Source organism: Chelonia mydas, chromosome 10 (assembly GCF_015237465.2).
Source record: "Chelonia mydas isolate rCheMyd1 chromosome 10, rCheMyd1.pri.v2, whole genome shotgun sequence".
Classification (NCBI taxonomy): Eukaryota; Metazoa; Chordata; order Testudines; family Cheloniidae; genus Chelonia; species Chelonia mydas.
The window spans coordinates 9,696,520-9,716,385 of record NC_051250.2 but is presented as its reverse complement, the minus strand read 5'-3'; the positions used below and the strand labels follow the sequence as shown (position 1 = coordinate 9,716,385).

The 19,866-nt window shown below is 40.6% G+C and overlaps 1 protein-coding gene across 4 annotated transcripts in view; it reads left to right on the top strand.

Annotated features, from left to right (window-relative positions):
- Positions 1–226: 226 nt before the first annotated feature.
- Positions 227–19,866, top strand: part of WIPI2 (WD repeat domain, phosphoinositide interacting 2) — a 44,755-nt gene continuing 25,115 nt past the window's right edge. For 2 of the 4 annotated variants that reach the window (XR_005227224.2, XR_006284114.1), the window contains exons 1-2: positions 319–548; positions 13,214–13,296. Coding sequence is in view for 2 of the 4 variants with exons in the window: in XM_037911678.2 (XP_037767606.1) it covers positions 475–548; positions 13,214–13,296 (157 nt within the window). In the remaining 2 variants the exon portion in view is untranslated. Of the gene's footprint in view, positions 549–13,213; positions 13,297–13,736; positions 13,896–19,866 lie in introns of those variants that run through there. The other 2 variants (XM_037911678.2, XM_037911679.1) reach the window with 2 other exon arrangements.

Sequence of the window (19,866 nt, the reverse complement as noted above, 5' to 3'; positions counted from 1 at the left end):
TTGGAAGCAGACAGAGAAACAGGGGTAGGGTGCCCCCATAACTGACAGATTCGTTAGGGTCTGCGGGAAGCAAACCCGCTACAACAAACCGCAGCGCCGGTGTCTCCCATCCATCCACTGGCCCTGCTAGAGCCCACTTAGCTTGGGCCAGCTGCTAGCCGCCCTCCAGCGACGTGCCACACTAGCGCATGCGCAGTTTTCAAACTGATGCGCGAGCCGCCACCGCAGACGCATGCGCACCAAGGTACGGTGGCCGGGCGGCAGTGAGGAGCCGACAGCGCCTGTGTGGATGGAGAGGTTAAATGGGGGCGGGATGGCGCAGGCGCGCTCAGACTCCGGCGACCGGAGCGTAAACAAGGCGCTGGAAGGGATGAGGGGGCGGTCGGAGTCGAGCGAGGCCCGGAGCCGCTGAGGCCGAGCCCGCGCCCCCAAGCTCCCTGCCGGCCGGGGGGTCCCGCCGCCCAGGGAGGCGCCATGAACCTGGCCAGTCAGAGCGGGGAGGCCGGCTCCGGCCAGCTGCTCTTCGCCAACTTCAACCAGGACAACACGTAAGGGCGGGGGGCAGCTCGGGGGTGTAGCTGGCAGCGGGCGTGACCTGGGGGTGGGGGAGGGGCGGCGGGCGTCTGGGCTGGGTAAGGGGGCGGTGCCGCCTGTTCCTCGTCCCCGGGGCGGTGAGGGCGTAGCCCGCCTTGCCCCGCTGCCTGCGGGGGTGTTCCGCTCCCCCCCCCCCCTCGCCCAGCCCACAGGCTATTGCTGGAGCGAGCCCCCTCCACAGCCCTCGCTCCCATGGGTGCTGGAATTAGGAGTTCGGGGAGCGGGCTGCTGCACCCCCTGGCTGGAAGTGGTTTCCATCTTCTGCAGGGTTTACAGTTTGGCTCAAAGAACAGGAGCACTTGTGGCACCTTAGAGACTAACACATTCATTTGAGCATAAGCTTTTGTCAGCTACAGTTGAGCTGTAGCTCACGAAAGCTTATGCTCAAATGAATGTGTTAGTCTCTAAGGTGCCACAAGTGCTCCTGTTCTTTTTGTGGATACAGACTCTCACGGCTGCTACTGAGGAAGTTTTGTTTCATGGTCTCTGTGTGTATATAATGTCTTCTGCAGTTTCCACGATATGCTATGCATCCGATGAAGCGAGCTGTAGCTCACGAAAGCTCATGCTCAAATAAACTGGTTAGTCTCTAAGGTGCCACAAGTACTCCTTTTCTTTTTACTGTAAAACCTGTCATTATGCAAGTTTGGTTCAATGGCTCTCCGCACCCCCCCTATGCAAAGTGGTCCAGCACCCAGCTCACGCCCCATCCAGCTCTTCTCCCCCATTGGGTAGGATACTTGCTCTTTTTTTTTTGAGCCCTTCACTCGCTCCCCCAATTCGGATTGTGAGGATACACTTCTGTTTTCAGTTCCCCCACTCCTAAGATAATGCTTCTGTAAGTGCTGTTGGTCTATAGACCACAGTGCTTGTCAGAGCTGGGTCAGTGTCATTTTCATTTTACAGCTGGGGAGACTGAGGCACGGAGAGGCTAAATGACTTTTTTGTGGTTATGCAGTAAATCCGTGGCAGGAGCAGGCGTAAGGCCCGTTTGTCATATGCAATCTTGAAGGGTAACATACAAGTAGGGATGTTTAGCAAGTACTGCCTCTTAACACCACAAAGTTTGACTGGTCTGTGATGTAGTTATTCTCCTCTTTTAGTTGTTATCCTTGAGACGTGCACCTCCCTTTGGGTCTCCCTGGGGTGTGTCCCTTGTTCACTTTCTGATGCCCATTCTCTTCTAGGAGGAGGTAGTGTTTTGGTTAGACTGAGGGATGGGACTCCAAGGAGTTAGTGAGGCTTGGGTTTGCAACTCAGTGTGGTCATATTTTCAAGTAACTTTCCCTTAACCCCCTCTCAGTGGTGTTGAAATAATGGCAATAACTTTCAGAGATATTTTATTAACAGATGCTCCCTTCAGTGTCTTATTCTTCTCAAAGTGCATGAGCACCCTCTTTTTTTCATAAAGAACAACGTGCTCCTTAAAAGTCTCTCTCATTTCTGTGTGCTTTGGCTTCTAAAGGCTGGTAATACACTCCACATCACGCTTATCTCCCAAATTATTTGTCCATTGTAGCTCAACGTTTTAGCTTTGTGTATGTGTCTCAGTCTCCTTAGCTGTGGAATACTGTTTTGAATGCATAATATAAACCCACAGAAAGTGGTGGTTGATGTGGTGGAGAAATAAATCCATACATATTGAAGAATAACACTGGAAAGTCTGACTGAAGTTTTACATCTTCCATTTATCTATGGGTAACAGGAGAAAGCAGAGGTGATATGAATTATGGAAAGGAGGATTGGGCTGTTGTAAATGGTTAAGAGATTAGATTTATGGAGGAATAACCAAAGGGAAATCTGGCATTGAGAAGGGAGGAGTTCATTTTGGGAAGTAAGAGGAAATGATCTGGGGTTGGGAGCATATGAGTAGCTATTTTTTAATGACTTGTTCTTTGGTAGATCTATAAATGAACAGTAAGAAATCAAATCTCTTTTCCTTGCAGCAGTCTCAAGTCTCCTGATCCCTTTTCAGCACATATTGCTAAGTGTAGAAAACCCACTGAGATAGTGAATGCAGTGGCGATTCTCTGAGGTGGCTCTATAAAATGAGTGGAAATACTGTATCCAGATCCTCTGAAAGAGTAGGAAATACTGTGAACTTGGCTGTTGTACTTAAATTGAGAATAGTGCATGGAAACTACAAATAGACTTGGAAGAAGGAATTTAGGGGGTGGGTAACTAGTAATATGAAAGAAAAATAGTCTCAAGCACGTTGTAAGTAAATCATAAACTTTCTGTTGTATATTCTTTCAAATCAAATGTGTTTCTGCAGCTTCTTTTGGGACATCATATTGTGTACCTTATACAGCTTGGCATGCACTTGAGCATACAGAACATGCACATTTTTTGTTTGATACGAAGTTCACAACTTTTTATACTAGTCACTAGGTAAATCAAGTCAAAGGATAACAAACTAGAAATTATTTCTTCACCTCTTTCTATCACTATTTTAAAGGACTAGCATCTAACTTTTTTGAAGTTGACAAGCCTAAAAACTTTACTCTTTCCCCTCCTTAACACTAACAGTTTGTGGGTTTTTTTCTTACAAATGTCCCCTGAGTTTGTTTTTAAACCATATCACTTTGTATGCAGAGGAAAAATCTTTCTTTCATGATAACTTTGTGTTCAGGATAGCATTTGTATGCTTTTGCAAGTGAAGGAACAGAAAATAGCAATGTGGTAGCCTCCCCGCACGCTTCAATATTTTTTGCCTGTGTAGTTGTACTTAAAATGTTCAACTGGTTGCTAAAGAAACTTTATTTAGCATAGGAAGCTTTGTTTGCAGACTGCTTTTTGAGACCATTTCTCATAATGGAATTATGGTCCCTTGTTACTGAAAGTTTATCATAGCGAGGAATTACAGTTGACCTGAATTATCGCCTCTTAATTGTGACTATTTTACACCCCCTACATTTCCTTTTCCAAAAATGTTCATCTTCTCTTGAATTGGTCTGTGCTGTTTACTGCCATACCTGGTTTTTGTGTAGGTTTAAAAATGAACCCCAAACTTGCTGAAGGATGATGTCAGTCATCTTCTTTTCTCTGCAGTTATAGAAATTAAGTCCAGCTAATCTTCATAATACGCATGTTCACAACCCTAAATCCGTGTCTGGTGCCCTGTTCTGTAGTCTTCAGGGTTCCTATTTGGGGGGCGGGGACATTTTCCTCTTTAAGTTTTGCTCAAACCAAAGGGAATAAAGGCAAAGTTTATTTAAAATTATGAAACATTGAAAGGTAAAGTGGATCAGGTCATCCCTCTCTTTAATTAGGAAGCAGATTTATTGATAACTGGCCCAACTTGAAGCAGATATATAAAAAATATACTTCTTCAGTATATAAAATATCAGATCTTAAAGGCTTCTGTTGAAAAAGCAATTATCTTATGAAATGTTGATCCAGTGTGTCATAAGGGACCTGCTAGCCAGGATGTGTTCTAAGTCTAAAGTTATAAATATTTAAGTAAATAGATTTGTTTAAAATTAAATGAAGGTAGAGAGAATGAAGGTATTGGAAGTTTTTATTGCACCACTCAATTAACTTGTATTTTACTGTTTGCATATAAAATCCAGAAGTTAAGATTTTGAATTTAATGCAGTTCCAAATTTCTATGGAAAAGAATGATCTGGAAGGTAGAAGATGGGAAAGAGCTGTCATTGGGGGGGACAATGAATTGCTTCATTGTGTAGGAGGCAAATACAAGCATACATTACTGTAGGTGCACTTGGTACATACTTACTGAGGTTGAAATGTTGGAACTTGAAAGAATACTGACAAAACACAAGTTGCTGTAGCGTTATATAGTTTTTCAGTTTAAGGAAACATAGTTCCAGGATGTAATCAAGCAGGTATCCCACTCTTCAGCATCTTTCTTAGAAAATAGCATTTTAAATGACAGGTTTCAGAGTACATTTTAAATGTACTTTCATAGGTGCCTTATGTAGTGACACAGTAGCTTCTAGAGATTTAGGCACCATTCACAAAGATTTTACTTGCCTTTTTATCAGAAAATGAGCACATGGCTTTAATTTTATCCACCCGAAGTCTGTCTTGGATTGGGATTGTTTTGGTTCTGTAATTTGGGATTTTTGCCTGAAAAATACCGTGCACACCTTAGAATTCTTCTCACTATAGTATCATTCTCTTGGTTCATGCTTCCTTTTGGGGTAGTTCTTTCACTCAAGGAGAATACATTAGAGTGAGACAAAGTCTCAGAGACCAAGACGTTTAATTTGGATTTAGACTTAGTCAATTTCCCTTTTAGATCTACCATTGCATAAATCAGCATGACTTGGTATTCTCTGATTAGAAAAGACTGGGATAGCTTGGAGGGGGCTGCATATCAGGATTCAGGTGCATTAGCACTGCTACGTAGTGGAAGCTTGCAGGCAATTTGAGTGCTATATAACATAACCTATTCCAAAATATAAAATAAACCTTAAATATGTAGGTTCAAAAGGGAGTGCTAGTCTAAAATTGGGTACTGTTTAAGATTGTTTTTGGACAGATTGATATGTTTTTTGTGGTTTTAAGTTTCTTATGAATTTCCACAGGGTATGCATTTTTCTGTAAAAATTAAAATTAAGGTTAGTTACAAACAGTGTGTAATCTTGTAATTCAAGTATAATTTACATGCAGTGACAAAATTTGGTGAAACTGTCTGGATAAGATGCTTTGCAGTACCTTAAAATTTGAGGCCTCTGCTATTTCAAATCTATACGAGAAAGCCAAGACTTCATATTAGACTGCCTGTGAAATTTGTTTTGGGTTTTTTTTTAAAAACCTAGTTGAATAATAACACAAGTTTTTCTCTAAAATGGTTGAGCTTAATTGTAATTCTTGTTTTTAAAATAAATCCCTCCATTTGGACAGACAATTATGCCAACATTTATCTAGGTTTGAATCTTTTTTTTCCAGGTAAGAAATAAAGCCCTGAGCAAAGATTTATAATGAAAACGTTGAAATAACTTTAATTATAGTAGTACTGACAGGCACCATCAAAAATATTTTTCATCCCTAATCTCATTACTGTACACTGAATCACATGAGCCAATTATCAGCCCATAAATCTAACCTATCCTGGTGTCTTGTTAGCTCTCTTTTTGCCTTAACAACCTCCCTTGTTTCTGTATTCATAGCAAAAGTTTACACTTTTGAAATGACAGCATGCTCCAATTTGCTGATGCTCCAGGTAAACTAAAGTTGTGATATAATACACTTACTACTCCATACTTGTTGGGAATCTCCTTCCTCGGCTTTCAGAACACTTGCATTCCTGCCTATCTACTTGCTGGGAACACTGTGCATTCACCTCTTTGTCCTCTATTTCCCTCTGTTTGAGTTTTCTCACACATTATAGTAACTTTCCTTCTGGCCAAAGAGGGTTGGAAGCCAGAAGGAAAATTTTGGTGTGTGGGGAGTAGAGGTATTTTCTTCAGACCCCACTGGTATCTCAGGAGCAGACAGGAGAGGCAGTCACATGTCAAAAACGTCCTGATTCTGCTGTCCTGGGAGAGTAAGCAATTGAAGGGGGTATTCTTGATAGTCTGAAATTCTAATTAGAAGAGCTGGTCCTCTCACTTGTGTTCAGAATTCAATTTTTGATCTGTCTCAACTTCCTCCATTCTGCTGCTCAGTATAATGGTACAGAATTACAATAGGGAAGTGACTAATTTGATTTGTACCCAAATCTAGCCTTTCTGAAAGTATTTGATCTTTTATACTCACTGTCTAAGCAAACATCAATTGCTGTTACAATCACACATTTAACTGTACAAACACATTTAAGTATACAAACTTGCCATTGCATATTAAAGGTGATCTGCAAATTTAAATAACTTTGCCCTTATTTTGCTGCTTTATGATATATAAAGAGAGCCTGAAAGGATTTTTTTAAAACAACAAATATCAAGAATGTACGTTCTGGTCTTCCATGGTTTTGCTGCAGGATCTATCAAATGTCTTGGAGCCTGTGTATCATAAGCTCTCATCTTAATTGAAGGGTGATGGACTTGACTATTTATCAGATATCTCTGTAAAATGTCTATTGGTCACTGAAGCTAAACTTGTTTTTTAAAAACAGTGTGACTAAAAATCTCTCAATTGACAAACTTTCATTTCTTGACCTTTGGATGTCATTTCACTAGTTCTTCTTTCATCATAAGCCTTGTCTATATTAAGGAATTCTCTTCCAGAAATTCAAACTGGTTTTAAAACTGATTGGGGCACTAGTGTAGATGAGGCTGTAGTATTAGGAAAGCGGTTTTAACTAAACAAGTTGTTAAAATATAGTCCTGGCTGCTGGAGCCTTTTCTATGCTGCAACTGGTTAGACTTTTGGGGAAAATTTACCTTGAGGTAATGTCTTCTGAGCTAGACAGGACCTGAATGTCTAATGTAAAAAAACAAGGAACAGAACATATATTTATAAAAAGCCAAAAGAAAACTTTAAGGCCTTCCTTATTTGTAATGTAGAAGCAAGAGAGGACATGTGTCAATTGCTTAGCCCTTTGCAGATCACCTATAAAATATATATATACACCCAGAAATAGTTAAAAGTAATTGATTGTCACTGAGGATGGGGATACCTGTTGTGAATGACAGTCTTGAAATTAATGAGAAAATGAGGAAGGAAAGGATGTTGCATCACAAAATGTACTCTGTTCCTTTGACAAACGTAATTGTAATCTTTTATGATCATGCATAGTATACTAGTAAATGATCTGCATTTTGTAAAAGTAATGAACTCTTTGCTAATACTATAAAATTGTCTTTGAGAAGGGAGGAGAAATTGCTGTATGTGTGCAAATTACGAAGTGGACTAGTTAGTGTACAGTATGTACATAATTAACGTGAAAAATTAAAAAAATAGAATATATGTGAAATTCTAATGGAGGACACTTATACCAAGTTAGGATATATGAAAAACACCTATAACATGTAGCATAATGTGTAAGAATTTTAAAATCAATAACTGCTTGAAAAAAAACCACTCAATTTCACACTAACTTGTGAATATTGGCAATAATAAAGGAACATAATGCCTAAACCATAAACTAAATTTCTGCTGTACTGTAGCCTCTTTTTGACAGCTGCTGCTCATGTGAGCACCAGCTTAATGGATTATTGATCCCATACCCTTCCACATAGTTTATTTTATTCAGAACTGGGGGGAATCCTACTCTTTGCTTGGTGAAATGATTAGTCTTCACCATGGGATGGGATCATTTAGACAGTGATTTCTGGTGTCTGAGGGGAATTTGTCTACATGGGGAATTTATACCAGGATGAGGCAGGGTGTGAATTTAAACCAGTAGAGTTATATCACTGAAATTTCCCATGCAGACATTCTTATTCCAATACAAGAGGGCCTTATTCTTGTTTTTGTCACTTTGGAAGTGGTTTAAGCTAAGATGAAAGTCACTCTTATTACTGAATAAGAGAGTATGCCTACACTGCAAAAAACAGAAATCCCCTGTGGCAGCGAGTCTCAAAGCTGAGGTCAGCTGAATTGGGCTTACTTTTACCGCAACAGTGCAGAAGTTCAGGCTCAGGCTGGAGACCAGGTTCGGAGATCCTTCTTCCCTTACCAGGATTTAGAGCTCAGTCTCTAACCCAAGCCCGGACATCTACACTATGTTTAGCCCTGTAGCTTGAGTCTGAGTTAGTTGACCTAGGCTCTGAGACTCACTGCCTTGAGTGGTCTTTTGCTGTGTAGATGCAAAGCATCCACAAAGGGAGTTATACCAGACTTACCCATGAAACTTTCCCATGTAGACAAGCCCTTAGTGACTTTTCCTGCAGACTGTGGACCCAGAAAGATACAATAACAGTCATCTGCTCCAGGCCCCCACCTGGTGATGGGAGGACAGCTCTGTGGTTTCCTTCTTCTGGCTCTGACTTTTTTTGTTTTTGTTTTTGTTTTTTGTTTGTTCTAATGATTTTACCACTCAGTATGTTCTCTACCCACAAATTTCAGTTGAGCTCCCTTAACCGTGGTGTCCCTGAAATGTGTCAGTTTGGGAAGGTGGGTCATTGTGGTTTTTTGTCTACTTCTTTACAGGGTGGATTTGATTTTAAATCATGATTTAAATCACTAGTCAGGAAGACTCAATTTAATCATGGATTTCTACGTAAGTGCATTCTTGTTGGTTGTTATAACCTTAATACATATTCTTCATAACTCAGAGATGTAGGTTTCATTTTTAGAAAGTACACATTATACATTTTTAAAGTGATTTATTTTGAAAACTTTTCAGATTAGTTTTACAGCTATATCAGAAAATGAATGATTGTTTGGTTATTTCATTTACCAAAGGTAATTGAAGCAGATATTTATGAAGTCATTGGGAGGTGAACTATCTCCAATTCAACAGGTTAATCATTAATATTTGGAGGATTTTCTTGCCAAGCTGCATTAGGAGGAGAACATCACCAGACAGACATTTAAATTGTTTTAGTTAACTAAAACAACAATGTTATGTATTCTGGATTTTTTCTTCAACAGCAAACATATAATATTTTAACAAAACAAGCATATGAATTTTTGAATTTAAATATTCAAGTTTTTTAAAATCAGGTTTGTTTTTGTTAAAATTGTTTAACTAAAATAGTTAAATGAAATATTTAAAAAAGAAAAATTAAATTGACTATTTCAGCCAGGTCAACATGAGGAACTTAAAATATTGGCTTCTATAGCTAACTCAGTCGTCTTCACCTTCATTTTCCTGTTTGTTCATAATCTGGAAAAGAAAAACAAGCTTTCCTGCTTTTTCAGGTCCCAAACAATTTCTCAATTTGGATGGTGGAATCTCCTTCCTTAGATATTTTTAAGGTCAGGCTTGACAAAGCCCTGGCTTGGATGATTTAGTTGGGGATTGGTCCTGCTTTGAGCAGGGGGTTGGACTAGATGACCTCCTGAGGTCCCTTCCAACCCTGATATTCTATGATTCTATGAATTAGTCCAAAAGAAGAAAATATTCTTTTGACACCAGCAGAAGAAGCTACTGCTGTTAAAAGTGAGATTATCACTTCAACATTCTCTGAATCCAAGTGCTTAAGTGACTTCCACCAGTTCGCTGGTGTGACTTTCTTTAAAACATCATTCGCAAACATATATTTCTTGAATGCTTCTTATTCCCAAACTGGGTCTCTTTTATGGCCTGCTGCCATTATAGGTTTTCCCTTCTAGTGAGAGAATGGTCTGGTAGATCTCAAATCAGTGACGGCTACATGAATAGGGGGCTGGAGCACATGACTTATGAGGAGAGGCTGAGGGAACTGGGATTGTTTAGTCTGCAGAAGAGAAGAATGAGGGGGGATTTGATAGCTGCTTTCAACTACCTGAAAGGGGGTTCCAAAGAGGAAGGATCTAGACTGTTCTCAGTGGTACCAGATGACAGAACAAGGAGTAATGGTCTGAAGTTGCAGTGGGGGAGGTTTAGGTTGGATGTTAGGAAAACATTTTTCACTAAGAGGGTGGTGAAGCACTGGAATGGGTTACCTAGGGAGGTGGTGGAATCTCCTTCCTTAGAGGTTTTCAAGGTTAGTCTTGACAAAGCCCTGGCTGGGATGATTTAGTTGGGGATTGGTCCTGCTTTGAGAAGGGGGTTGAACTAGATGACCTCCTGAGGTCCATTCCAACCCTGATATTCTATGATTCCATGATACACTGAGAGAGAGACCTCAAGACTTCTGGAATATGCTGCTCAAACAGTTTTACTTTTGTTTCTGCTGCCTGTCCCTCCCTTCTCTCGTTTATCTCCAGACAACTTCTCCTTGTCCAGATCTATTCCACCCCCAACAATCTTCTGTTCATTGAACTTTTTGAAACTTTGCACTTTTAGAGAGAGGTAAGGGATTGACTTTGTGTATGCAAATTTGCAGAGGGACAATAGGGTTGAGGTCTGTTATTTCTCACCAGTATATTATTTATTTTAAAACATTTTTGCTGTTAACAAGCATGTTATCTCTGGAGACACATCCACAGTCTGTGAACTACAAAACTAAGCATCTCTGGTATCTTTTAAACTGAGCTCTGAGTCCCATTGGGTAGATAGAAAGATTAACCTAAATAATCTATACAGAAGCCCCTGGAACCCCATAACATTGGGTCCCTAATCCATGAACTATCGAAACTTATTTACAAAACTTTTCTTAAACATTATATGAATATATTGACTCATACTATAGAATTAGAATTTATAATCCCTCTTCCATGATGAGATATCTTTGAGCTATAATATATCTTTATCTTTAGATAGGTTTTTTCCTCAAAAAGCATTTTATCTGATTTTTTAAATTTTTTTTTAAACCATTGATTTTTATCCACCCTGCTTCCTTAGCATTTAAAGCCTTTTTTAATGGAGAAGGAACTACAGGTGATCCAAATGATGAAAAAAGTAAAACTACCCTTTCTGGTGTGTGTGGACCTGTCAATGCAATGGTGATACAGCCATCTGCCATAGTGCCCATTTACGATGTATAAATATAAAACAGAAGGTTACTGAGGTATTGCATACTAAATATGAGATACTTTCTGTAAACCTGTTACTAGGAAGCAACAAACTGCCCATGAGGGAATCATACTGGATCCTTGTAACTTGTATTGCAATAGAGTAATCAACTCTGCATTGTTACTCGATTTATTTGAAGCCAGTTACATGTTTGCGTGCTTTCATGAAGTGAGATTTGTAATGCCATTCTATATCAAATCAAATGATTGTATCCCGTCTCTCTAGTTTAAGGGAAATCCTTGGTGTCTGACACAGCTGAGGAATTGAACTCATTGCATTCCTAATTTACAATCTTAGATACTTTCATGGAATCCAGATAAACATTCACTGGACTCATCCTTATAAAGGTTAAAGAAATCCCATAAACTTATCGGATGCAATCTGCTCTTTGTACAATATATTTTCAATGTTGTCAAAAGTAAATTTATTGTGGTTGTGGGTGTTTTCGTAGAACAATGGCAACAAAAAGAAATTAAACTTTTTACACCCTCTTCATACCTGCATTAAGTGAAATACCTTTAATAAGAATGTTACTGATTCTGGAGAGATTTACTACTGCTGCCTTTCCAGACATCTTAAATACAAAACCGTTAAAAGTGTTGGTAGTGACAGTTTTTTGGCAATAGTTGTTGCAGTTTTTTTGTTTAGTTAAAATCCTTTAAAGTAGGAAAGCATGTTTTCTTAACTGAAATTACATCACTTACACACAGGTTTAAATTTCTCAGAAGATGGATGTAAATCTGTTTAATAGTTTGAGAGCTCAGAGGAGTTAAAAATGGCTCCTTTTGAAACTTCAGGGCTGGTGTCTAACTTTTTTTGGAACCCTTGTAACTTAAATACGGCTCACTTTTGAAGTCAGGAAAGGAAAGTATAACGAGTAAGTTGCATTTAAAATAATATTAATGAGAGAGTTAATTGTTAATGTTTTAAAATTAAATATGGTGTACTATATTCATTTAAATTTCAAGGGCCTGCAGGCTTAGAGTGATGGTGACACAGGTATGCTTCACCTTAGCTAATAGGCTTTAGTCTTTGGGCTTATAGTTGAGTGACATTTTCAAGCCCTGATGATAAATCTGTTGAAAGAGTTTGTATGACTTGTGGGTCAGAGTTCAGGTTGCTGGAATGTACAAACTGAATTTCCACATGTTCACATTGTTAACGAAATGTATGAACTATAAAGGAGGTAGGATATTTATGTAAAATTATTTTAAATGGTGATTTTAAGTCATGTGAAAAGGGAGACAAATTATGTATGTTGTCTTTAAAAGTTCATCTTTCATCATAAAACAGCAAAAGGTTTTTCTGCTATGGATTCTTTATATTAAAAATTCAAGTCCTGTTCTTGAAGACTCTGGAAAATTAACAAAATGGCATTATGAGCTAAGAGTGCAAACTGAGCAGTGGGAGGGGGAAGGTCTTAAGTCAAATTGTTTAAAACTTTTTGTTCTGCTTTTAACATCTGTTTAACATCAGTGGCTAGCATTTTGGAGAAAGAAACCCAGTGTTTAAAGATACAGAATGGTACCCGTGTTGAAATGGGAGAGCTAACAACTCTAAGTCCAAAGAGTCCTCTAGCAAAACCAGAATTGACATTCCATAACTTCTCAGGTGGGAAAACTGGCAGAAACTTTGTAGGAAAAAATCTTGTACAGCATCAAGAAGCAAAAAATGAGCACAAGCTTTATTTAAAAAAAAAAAAAAAAAAATCCTTTGCGGCCCATCTTTAATGGTGATGTAATTATGTATTTTTCCATTGGGTTACATTGCTTAAGCAACCTTAACTCTAAAGCTTTTTGTTTGGGGTACAGAATGGGGTGAAAAAATCACTAGTGTGATTGCTTCAGGTTTCAGACTTAAATTAGGCTGTGTTGTGCCCTGTTAAAAATGTGAAACATGATTTTCCATTTGGGGCAAATGTTGAAACCATCTGGTTTTCTCTCTGTTGAGAAAAACTGAGTATTCAGTGTCAATTTTTCTGTCAAGCTTCTCAACTACCGTTCCTGTTGAGCTGATCACAAAATGAGTTTTGAAATTTGCTGTCTTATAGTCTGACAGTCTATTCAGTTTCTGTTCCTAATGGACTAATCTGATGTCTCTTTGCAGGTCCCTAGCTGTTGGCAGTAAGTCAGGTTACAAATTCTTCTCCCTTTCTTCTGTGGACAAACTGGAACAGATCTATGAATGTAGTAAGTGTCCTTTTCTAACTTTTTTTGGGGGGGAGGGGAGGGAGGCGGACTTTTTTAGACTGATTGGCAGACTAAGCCAGTTCTCACTGTTTTTCTAAAGGTTGACTGAAAGTCATGTGGCTGGGGCTTTAATTAATTTTATCGTGAAATATCACATGTACATGAAAGAAACAGTTGGACTACTAAGAGGTTTTCATTATTTTTATTTATATATCTATATTGAGAGAGAGAGAGGTGGCATACTGTGAACTCTGGTAAGTCACCAAAGGAAGTGGTGTTTTCTGGCCACCATAATTGGTTACTGCATAATGTGATGTGACTTATGTGGAAAAGATCTCATGGGGTCCACAGTTAGCATAGCCTTTACTCTATTTAATTTATTTAAAAAAAAAAAAAACCTAATTATGGCATTGTTTTGCATCCTAATGTCTGTGTTACAGGAACAAGTTGTAAAAAGAGAATACATCAGGGTCTTGCTGCTCAATAGCTTCTGCTTTCCTCACCAAAACCAATGAAATGTCTGCAGCCTTCCAGTCCCCTTCTCTTCACCCCCATCCTTTTCCAACTGACTGAAGCTGAAATGAATACTTTAAAAAAGGGTACATTTCTAAGCTTGACCCATTTGAGGTGCCACTCATGCTAGACTATAGACAGAGATTTTCATAATACAAAAATTCTTGCTCTGTAGACAGTGATATCAGCTGTTAACTCTGAACTCTATTGCTAATTTAGATGTTAACATACCATTAAAACAAAAAGTTAATACTTATTCATTTTTTATTCCTGTTCTACCTAGAGACATCAGTGGAGATGGGTTCCCCACTGTGGTAGGCTCTGTACAAATACGTAATAAGATAGTCACGTTCCCAAAAAGCTCACAATCTGAATACACAAGAGAGACCAAGGATGCAGGAAACCAAGGCACAGAGAGACACCTCAGGTCAGACAGCAGATCCCTGGCAGAACTCCCACAGAACCCAGATCCATAGGGCTGGAGCACCCTTTGGGGGGGGAAAAGTGGGTGCTCAGCACTCACTGGCAGCCCCATGGATTAGCTCCTTCCCAGCCCTTCTGCCTACTGATGGGCCCCAATCAGCTCATCTGCTGTTCACCTGCCACGATCAGCTGTTCAGTGGTGTGGGGGGGGGGAGGCGGAGTGTGGGCAGGATGTGGCGGGGTGGAGTGAGTGCAGGGCCTGGGGTGCAGCGGGGGTCCAGCACTCCTGGGGAAATCACAGTTGGCACCAGTGCAACCAAATCTCCTGACTCCTGTTACGAATTACACCTGGTAGGACACGCACACATGTGCTACGAATTACACCCGGTAGGACACGCACACATGTGCTACGAATTACACCCTGTAGGACACGCACACAAGTGCTACGAATTACACCCTGTAGGACACGCACACAAGTGCTACGAATTACACCCTGTAGGACACGCACACAAGTGCTACGAATTACACCTGATAGGACACGCACAGTTCGAATCTAGGCTGAGGCACAGAAATAAAGTCCACAACTGCAGAGTTCCCAAAAGACACTAAGTTTATTACGCTCGAGCGTGGTGCCCCCCTGCTAGCCAGGAGGGGACCCTGAATACAGATTATACAAAGGTTATATACTTTTTAGCAAAGCATGTTGCCCTCGTGCATCGGAAACCTTAGCCAATAAACAAACCCTTGTCTTATCTACCACCTATCCCTGCTTGGTGCATTCCTCGTGCTATACCAGTATGTTAATTATACAGCATGGTCCTAAAGCCATGCATCAGTAACTTTTATTATCAGGATGGGAGGCCTCACATCAAGGCCAAGAGACAGGGAGTCAGAGGCTGACAAAAACCAGATACTGCAAATCAAGGCAGGCTGGAGACAAGGAGGAGGATTTTCACACGGATTCGGTATCTAAGGATTACTCCTCCTGGTGTATGATGTACTGGCATTTAGACAATGGTGGGCCCCAAACCAAAATGGAGTCACATGTGCTAACTTTTCTTAACAGTCCTCCCTTTCTTTTTGTACGTCAGTAAGCTATATCGGGGCTGAGTAACCGCGCTGCAGGGTTAGCAACTGCCGACAGCACATACTGCAGCATTGCAGGCATACAAAAAATAACACAAAAACAATAACAGTCAAAAAAAGTAAATACAAAATACGCCGTCCCCAAGTCCCCACATCCGGGAGCCATGCGGTGAGCCAGTCCCAGACCTCCTGGAATTTGGCGCTCGTAGTGTCGAGGTTGATGCGGTGGAATAGGGCTGCCTGTTGCTTGAGGATGTGGATGTCAGTTTCCACCCTATGGTGCTGATTTACAAATACACAACAGCTTGAGTTGACCAGAGCACAAACCCCACCCTGATTTGCAAGGAGATAATCCAGGGCTAGGCGGTTTTGCAATGTAGTTTGGGATAGCTGAGTGGCTTCAATTTGAAGGGCCGACAGAGCATCTGCAGTAACATTTGCCATTAATTCTAAAGCAGCTGAAATGTTAACTATAGCTTTTTCCAGCTCGCTTACTCCCAACCATGGCAGAAACCAACGCACAAAGGAGTGAAAGCCTTTGGGCCGTTGAGAAAGGGGGTTTAAAGGAATACTTCGTCGGTCCCTCCATACTAGATTGCGGATCTCTTCCCGGGTCAGGTTTTGGTGTACTATCACGGCGGGTACTATAGCCCCTAAGGTACATGTACCACACTATCCTGCTGGGAGAACCTTATAGGCTGTATGATTGCATAACCAATACCAGCCAGACCCCTCGGGGACTGGCCACGAGGCTTTGGAGTAGGTAGAGGGGCTTCCTGCACCAGAGCTGATTTGGGTGGTGTCCTTGCACCCCACAAAATTCCCTACAAAAACTGTATTTTCTATGCCCTTACGTCGTGACACACATAAAGCATAATTACCCTGGGCCACCATATGAATAGACCATATTTGGATTGTAACATTCCAGTTAAATGTAGTGTTTGCCCATAGCTTAGTTTGGAGTGTTGGATTAAGGGGGATAGGTACTCCTACCAACAGGACCCCCTGACCTAAATATGTGGGGGTATGAATACCAATCCAACACTGCATTCGATTTACACCCTGTTTGATAGCACGGGTTAAATTCAAGAAGCTATTGCCCTCCCATCCTTGTACTGGACTTGGGAATAGGGAGAGGACCCCCAGGCAAACCATACCAATGTCGACATCCTTCCCTGTACCATACAAAAAAACACTATCCCCAATGTAAGTCCAATAAACAGGAACACAAAAAGTCCTGGTGGGCTGTGAAGGTCCCAGTAGCTGGAAAGTTCAGTCCATGGGTTGGTTGTAGTGTTCATTCGTGAAGTGGCTCGTCCAATGGCTTGTCAGGGTCAGGTGGGGGTCCCAGTGCCAACTTAACGTAGCTATGATGGATCTAGGAACCTTTACCTGCAAAGGAGTGGTGGCAGATGGTGGGAGTAATGTTTGTGGCTGTAAGGCGTTTTTGGTATTTATACTTGCCTACAAGCACAGGTTCCAGCCTCTGGAATAAACCCACCCCACCACTTCACTTCACATTACCAAGAATACATCCCACAACTTTCTCCCTGCCAATGTACAATGCTCCGTTTTTGCCATTAAGGCCAATTCTCAGTGTCTCTTGCAGTCAGGAATCCTTGGATTTTGGTGGTTTTAGCAGAGCAGGTGTTTTTTCTTTTTTCTTGGAACAGTCATGGTTTTGCATTATATAGGGGAGAGGTTACTAGCACGTCACCCTGTAGTGCTTTGGTTTCTTTAGCAAATACTGAATGCAGGTTAGCTTTGTCAGTGGACAAGGGAGAGGTTACTAGCACTTCACCTTGTGTTTTTTGTTTTTTGCTGTTTAAAAGGAGGAAAGAAAAAAAAACCCAGAAGGAGGGACAGGCTGATCAGTAGTCGAAGTGAAGTCATCTCGAGATGGAGGGGTCTTTTTGCAGTAAGAAGCATGGGTCCAGGAAGTCAGTCTTTGGCACTTCACAGCGGTGTTGTTAGTTAGCAGGACTTAATAAGGGCCTTTCCAGCATGGGGCCAGAGTAGTTTTTTGTTGATGGACCTTTATTTAGACCCAGTCACCTGGTTTTAACAAATGGCAGGTTTGCTCAGGATTCTTGAAGCAGGACTTCTTTTACCTGTAAATACAGAGACCTAACACATTTCATTAATGTCTGGCAGTGTGTTGCAGATCTTACAGCTGCTTGGGCACATTCAAGCCCCCCTCTTTCTTGGCTATTAGCCAAATCCTAGCTGTGAGTAGTGTCCTTGGGCAGGCTAGTGTCTTATTTTTGGACCGAGCCTGCCAGCTGCAGCGTTGAATTAGCTTGTTCTTCGTTTTATTTTTTTTTCCCTTCTTGGCTTTTATTAACCTGCAAAGGAAACTTTTACTTTTTACTTATACACCTTTGTTTAAAAAGGAACACATGTACATTGCCCATTATACAGCACTTTAGTTCTTATTGTTTAATGTATGCTACATACACCCTTCTAGGAAAATGACTTTTTTACAGAGCTTTGGAGCAACAAGCCAGGACAAGCACACCCACTTTTGAGGAGTCCACTTGGTACAACTTCTGGTGTCCAATAGCTTTTCTCCCTCTCCAGCCCTTTGGCTAGAAATGTGAGGTAGCCAGAAGGATCTTATGTATAATATGGGGAGTGGGTTAACCTTTCATGTCCTTGCTTCCAAAGACTGTTGGTGTGCAAATTTTAACAACAATTTTTTTTAATTAAAAGATCTGGCCAATGAATTTTTTTTTTTTTAACTTAAGCAAATGTATTAAACTTTAGTATATCACATTTTTTTGATATTATCTAAACACTTTGTATTGCAAGTTGAATAAAACAAGTATCTGCATTTTGATTTAACTTTTTTATTTAGTTTTAAACTAAACTGTCCTATGAAAAATTAAACACAGCAATTCTGGCCACAAGACAAACACCACAAGACAGGACATAGAACACAGAACAGAATTCCTATTGTGCCAGTAAATTCATGAGATGTTGAGTTGCTTTTCAGCTGGCATTAGTTTTTTTCTGATTTTCTGAAAGACAAAAATAAAACACAGATCTACCCCTTTTGGGCAGTCAGTCATTGCTTAAAATATTTTCTTTTTATACAAATACCCTTGTTAATTGCAGGCAAAACAGAGGAATTACCCATATTTTCTTGTATTTGTTTTATAGGCAGCCCAGGTTTCAGTGGCCTCTACCTTATCAGTTAGGTAATTTACATTAAAACAAATGCTTTCCGGCTTGCTTTTGGATCCACAGGTTAAAGATTCTTACTTTAAAAAGGGCACAATAAACTTTACCAGACTTTTGATTGCCTTTTACTTTTAACTCCTGCTGTCAAACACACAGCGACCTGAAAAGGAAGACATCGCCTATTGTAGCCCCTTGGAGCCTAATAAGATATTAATTAAGTAGCACTGTATAATTGCATTTCTTTGGAAAAGGGCCCATTTTTTTTCAAAATGGCTGCAAAGAAACCAAGAATTTTGTTCTTTCCAGTATTTCACAAAGTTCAACTGCTTAATTCTTTCCAGCAACTAAAGAGTTAACTTTTTTACTTTTCTTTCTTAAATCACTTGCTTATTTCCCAAAACGACACCTAATTAACTTAGATTTTACCATTTCAAGTATTATTCCGGGATTTACGTTTTCCATTCCTGTAATTCTTTACTCCTCTTTTTTCACTATGACCTTCAATTTTTCAACCTGTTTTCTAATTTCTCTATCTGTTGCCTGCCCGCTTGGGCCCGATCCTGTTTTTTTTTTTTTTTCTCTGAACTGTTTCTTCCGTGAGCAGCAGCTTTGTTTCACTACCAAATTAACAAGGAGGGTGGGCTTCTTAACCAGCCCCCAGCCCTCCTGGTCTCTTTTCTTAAATATTTTTACTTACAAGGGCTACCCGAGTCCTCCCCCCATGAGGCTTGTCACCTGGACAGAAAGCACGGCTAATTGGCAAGCAAGGAGGTGACGGGCATAAGTCAGAAAGCCGAGGGTAAGCCGGAGGAGGGGCAGAAGCAGGCACAGCACAGAGCGGGTCTGAAGACCCCTGAGATGAATAAGAAAAGGAGGAGGAAAGAGGACATCCTTTCGGATGCGCATAAGCCCAGTTGTTCCATACATACCAATAATCCATCTGGGCTGGAGCTTTGTTTTCCAGCCTCTTCCTAAGCGCTGTTAATTTTCCCCAGCAAAGGTACCATCCGGTGGCCAGTCAAAAGGTGTTTGAGTTGTTAGTGCTGGCCACTCAACCTTACATAAAATAACAGCTTTTTTCCTACCTAACCCATGGGTGCCAGAAATATTTCCCCAATTCTCGAGAATTTTAGCCAAAGGGGTCCCCTTACTTATACTCTGCCCAGAACCCATAGTGGGCTACCAAAAGAACACAAAATGTGCCACCTTATCGCCTAAGCGACGGCTCACACCCCCCCCTCCTCGGAGTACTCAAAGGTGAACTCACCCTGTGCCGGCTGGAGCTGTCCGAGAGGAGGAGTGTAGTCTCGCTTGTTGGGGCGAGCCTAGAGTCCCTTCGTGGTCGCCAAAACTGTTACGAATTAC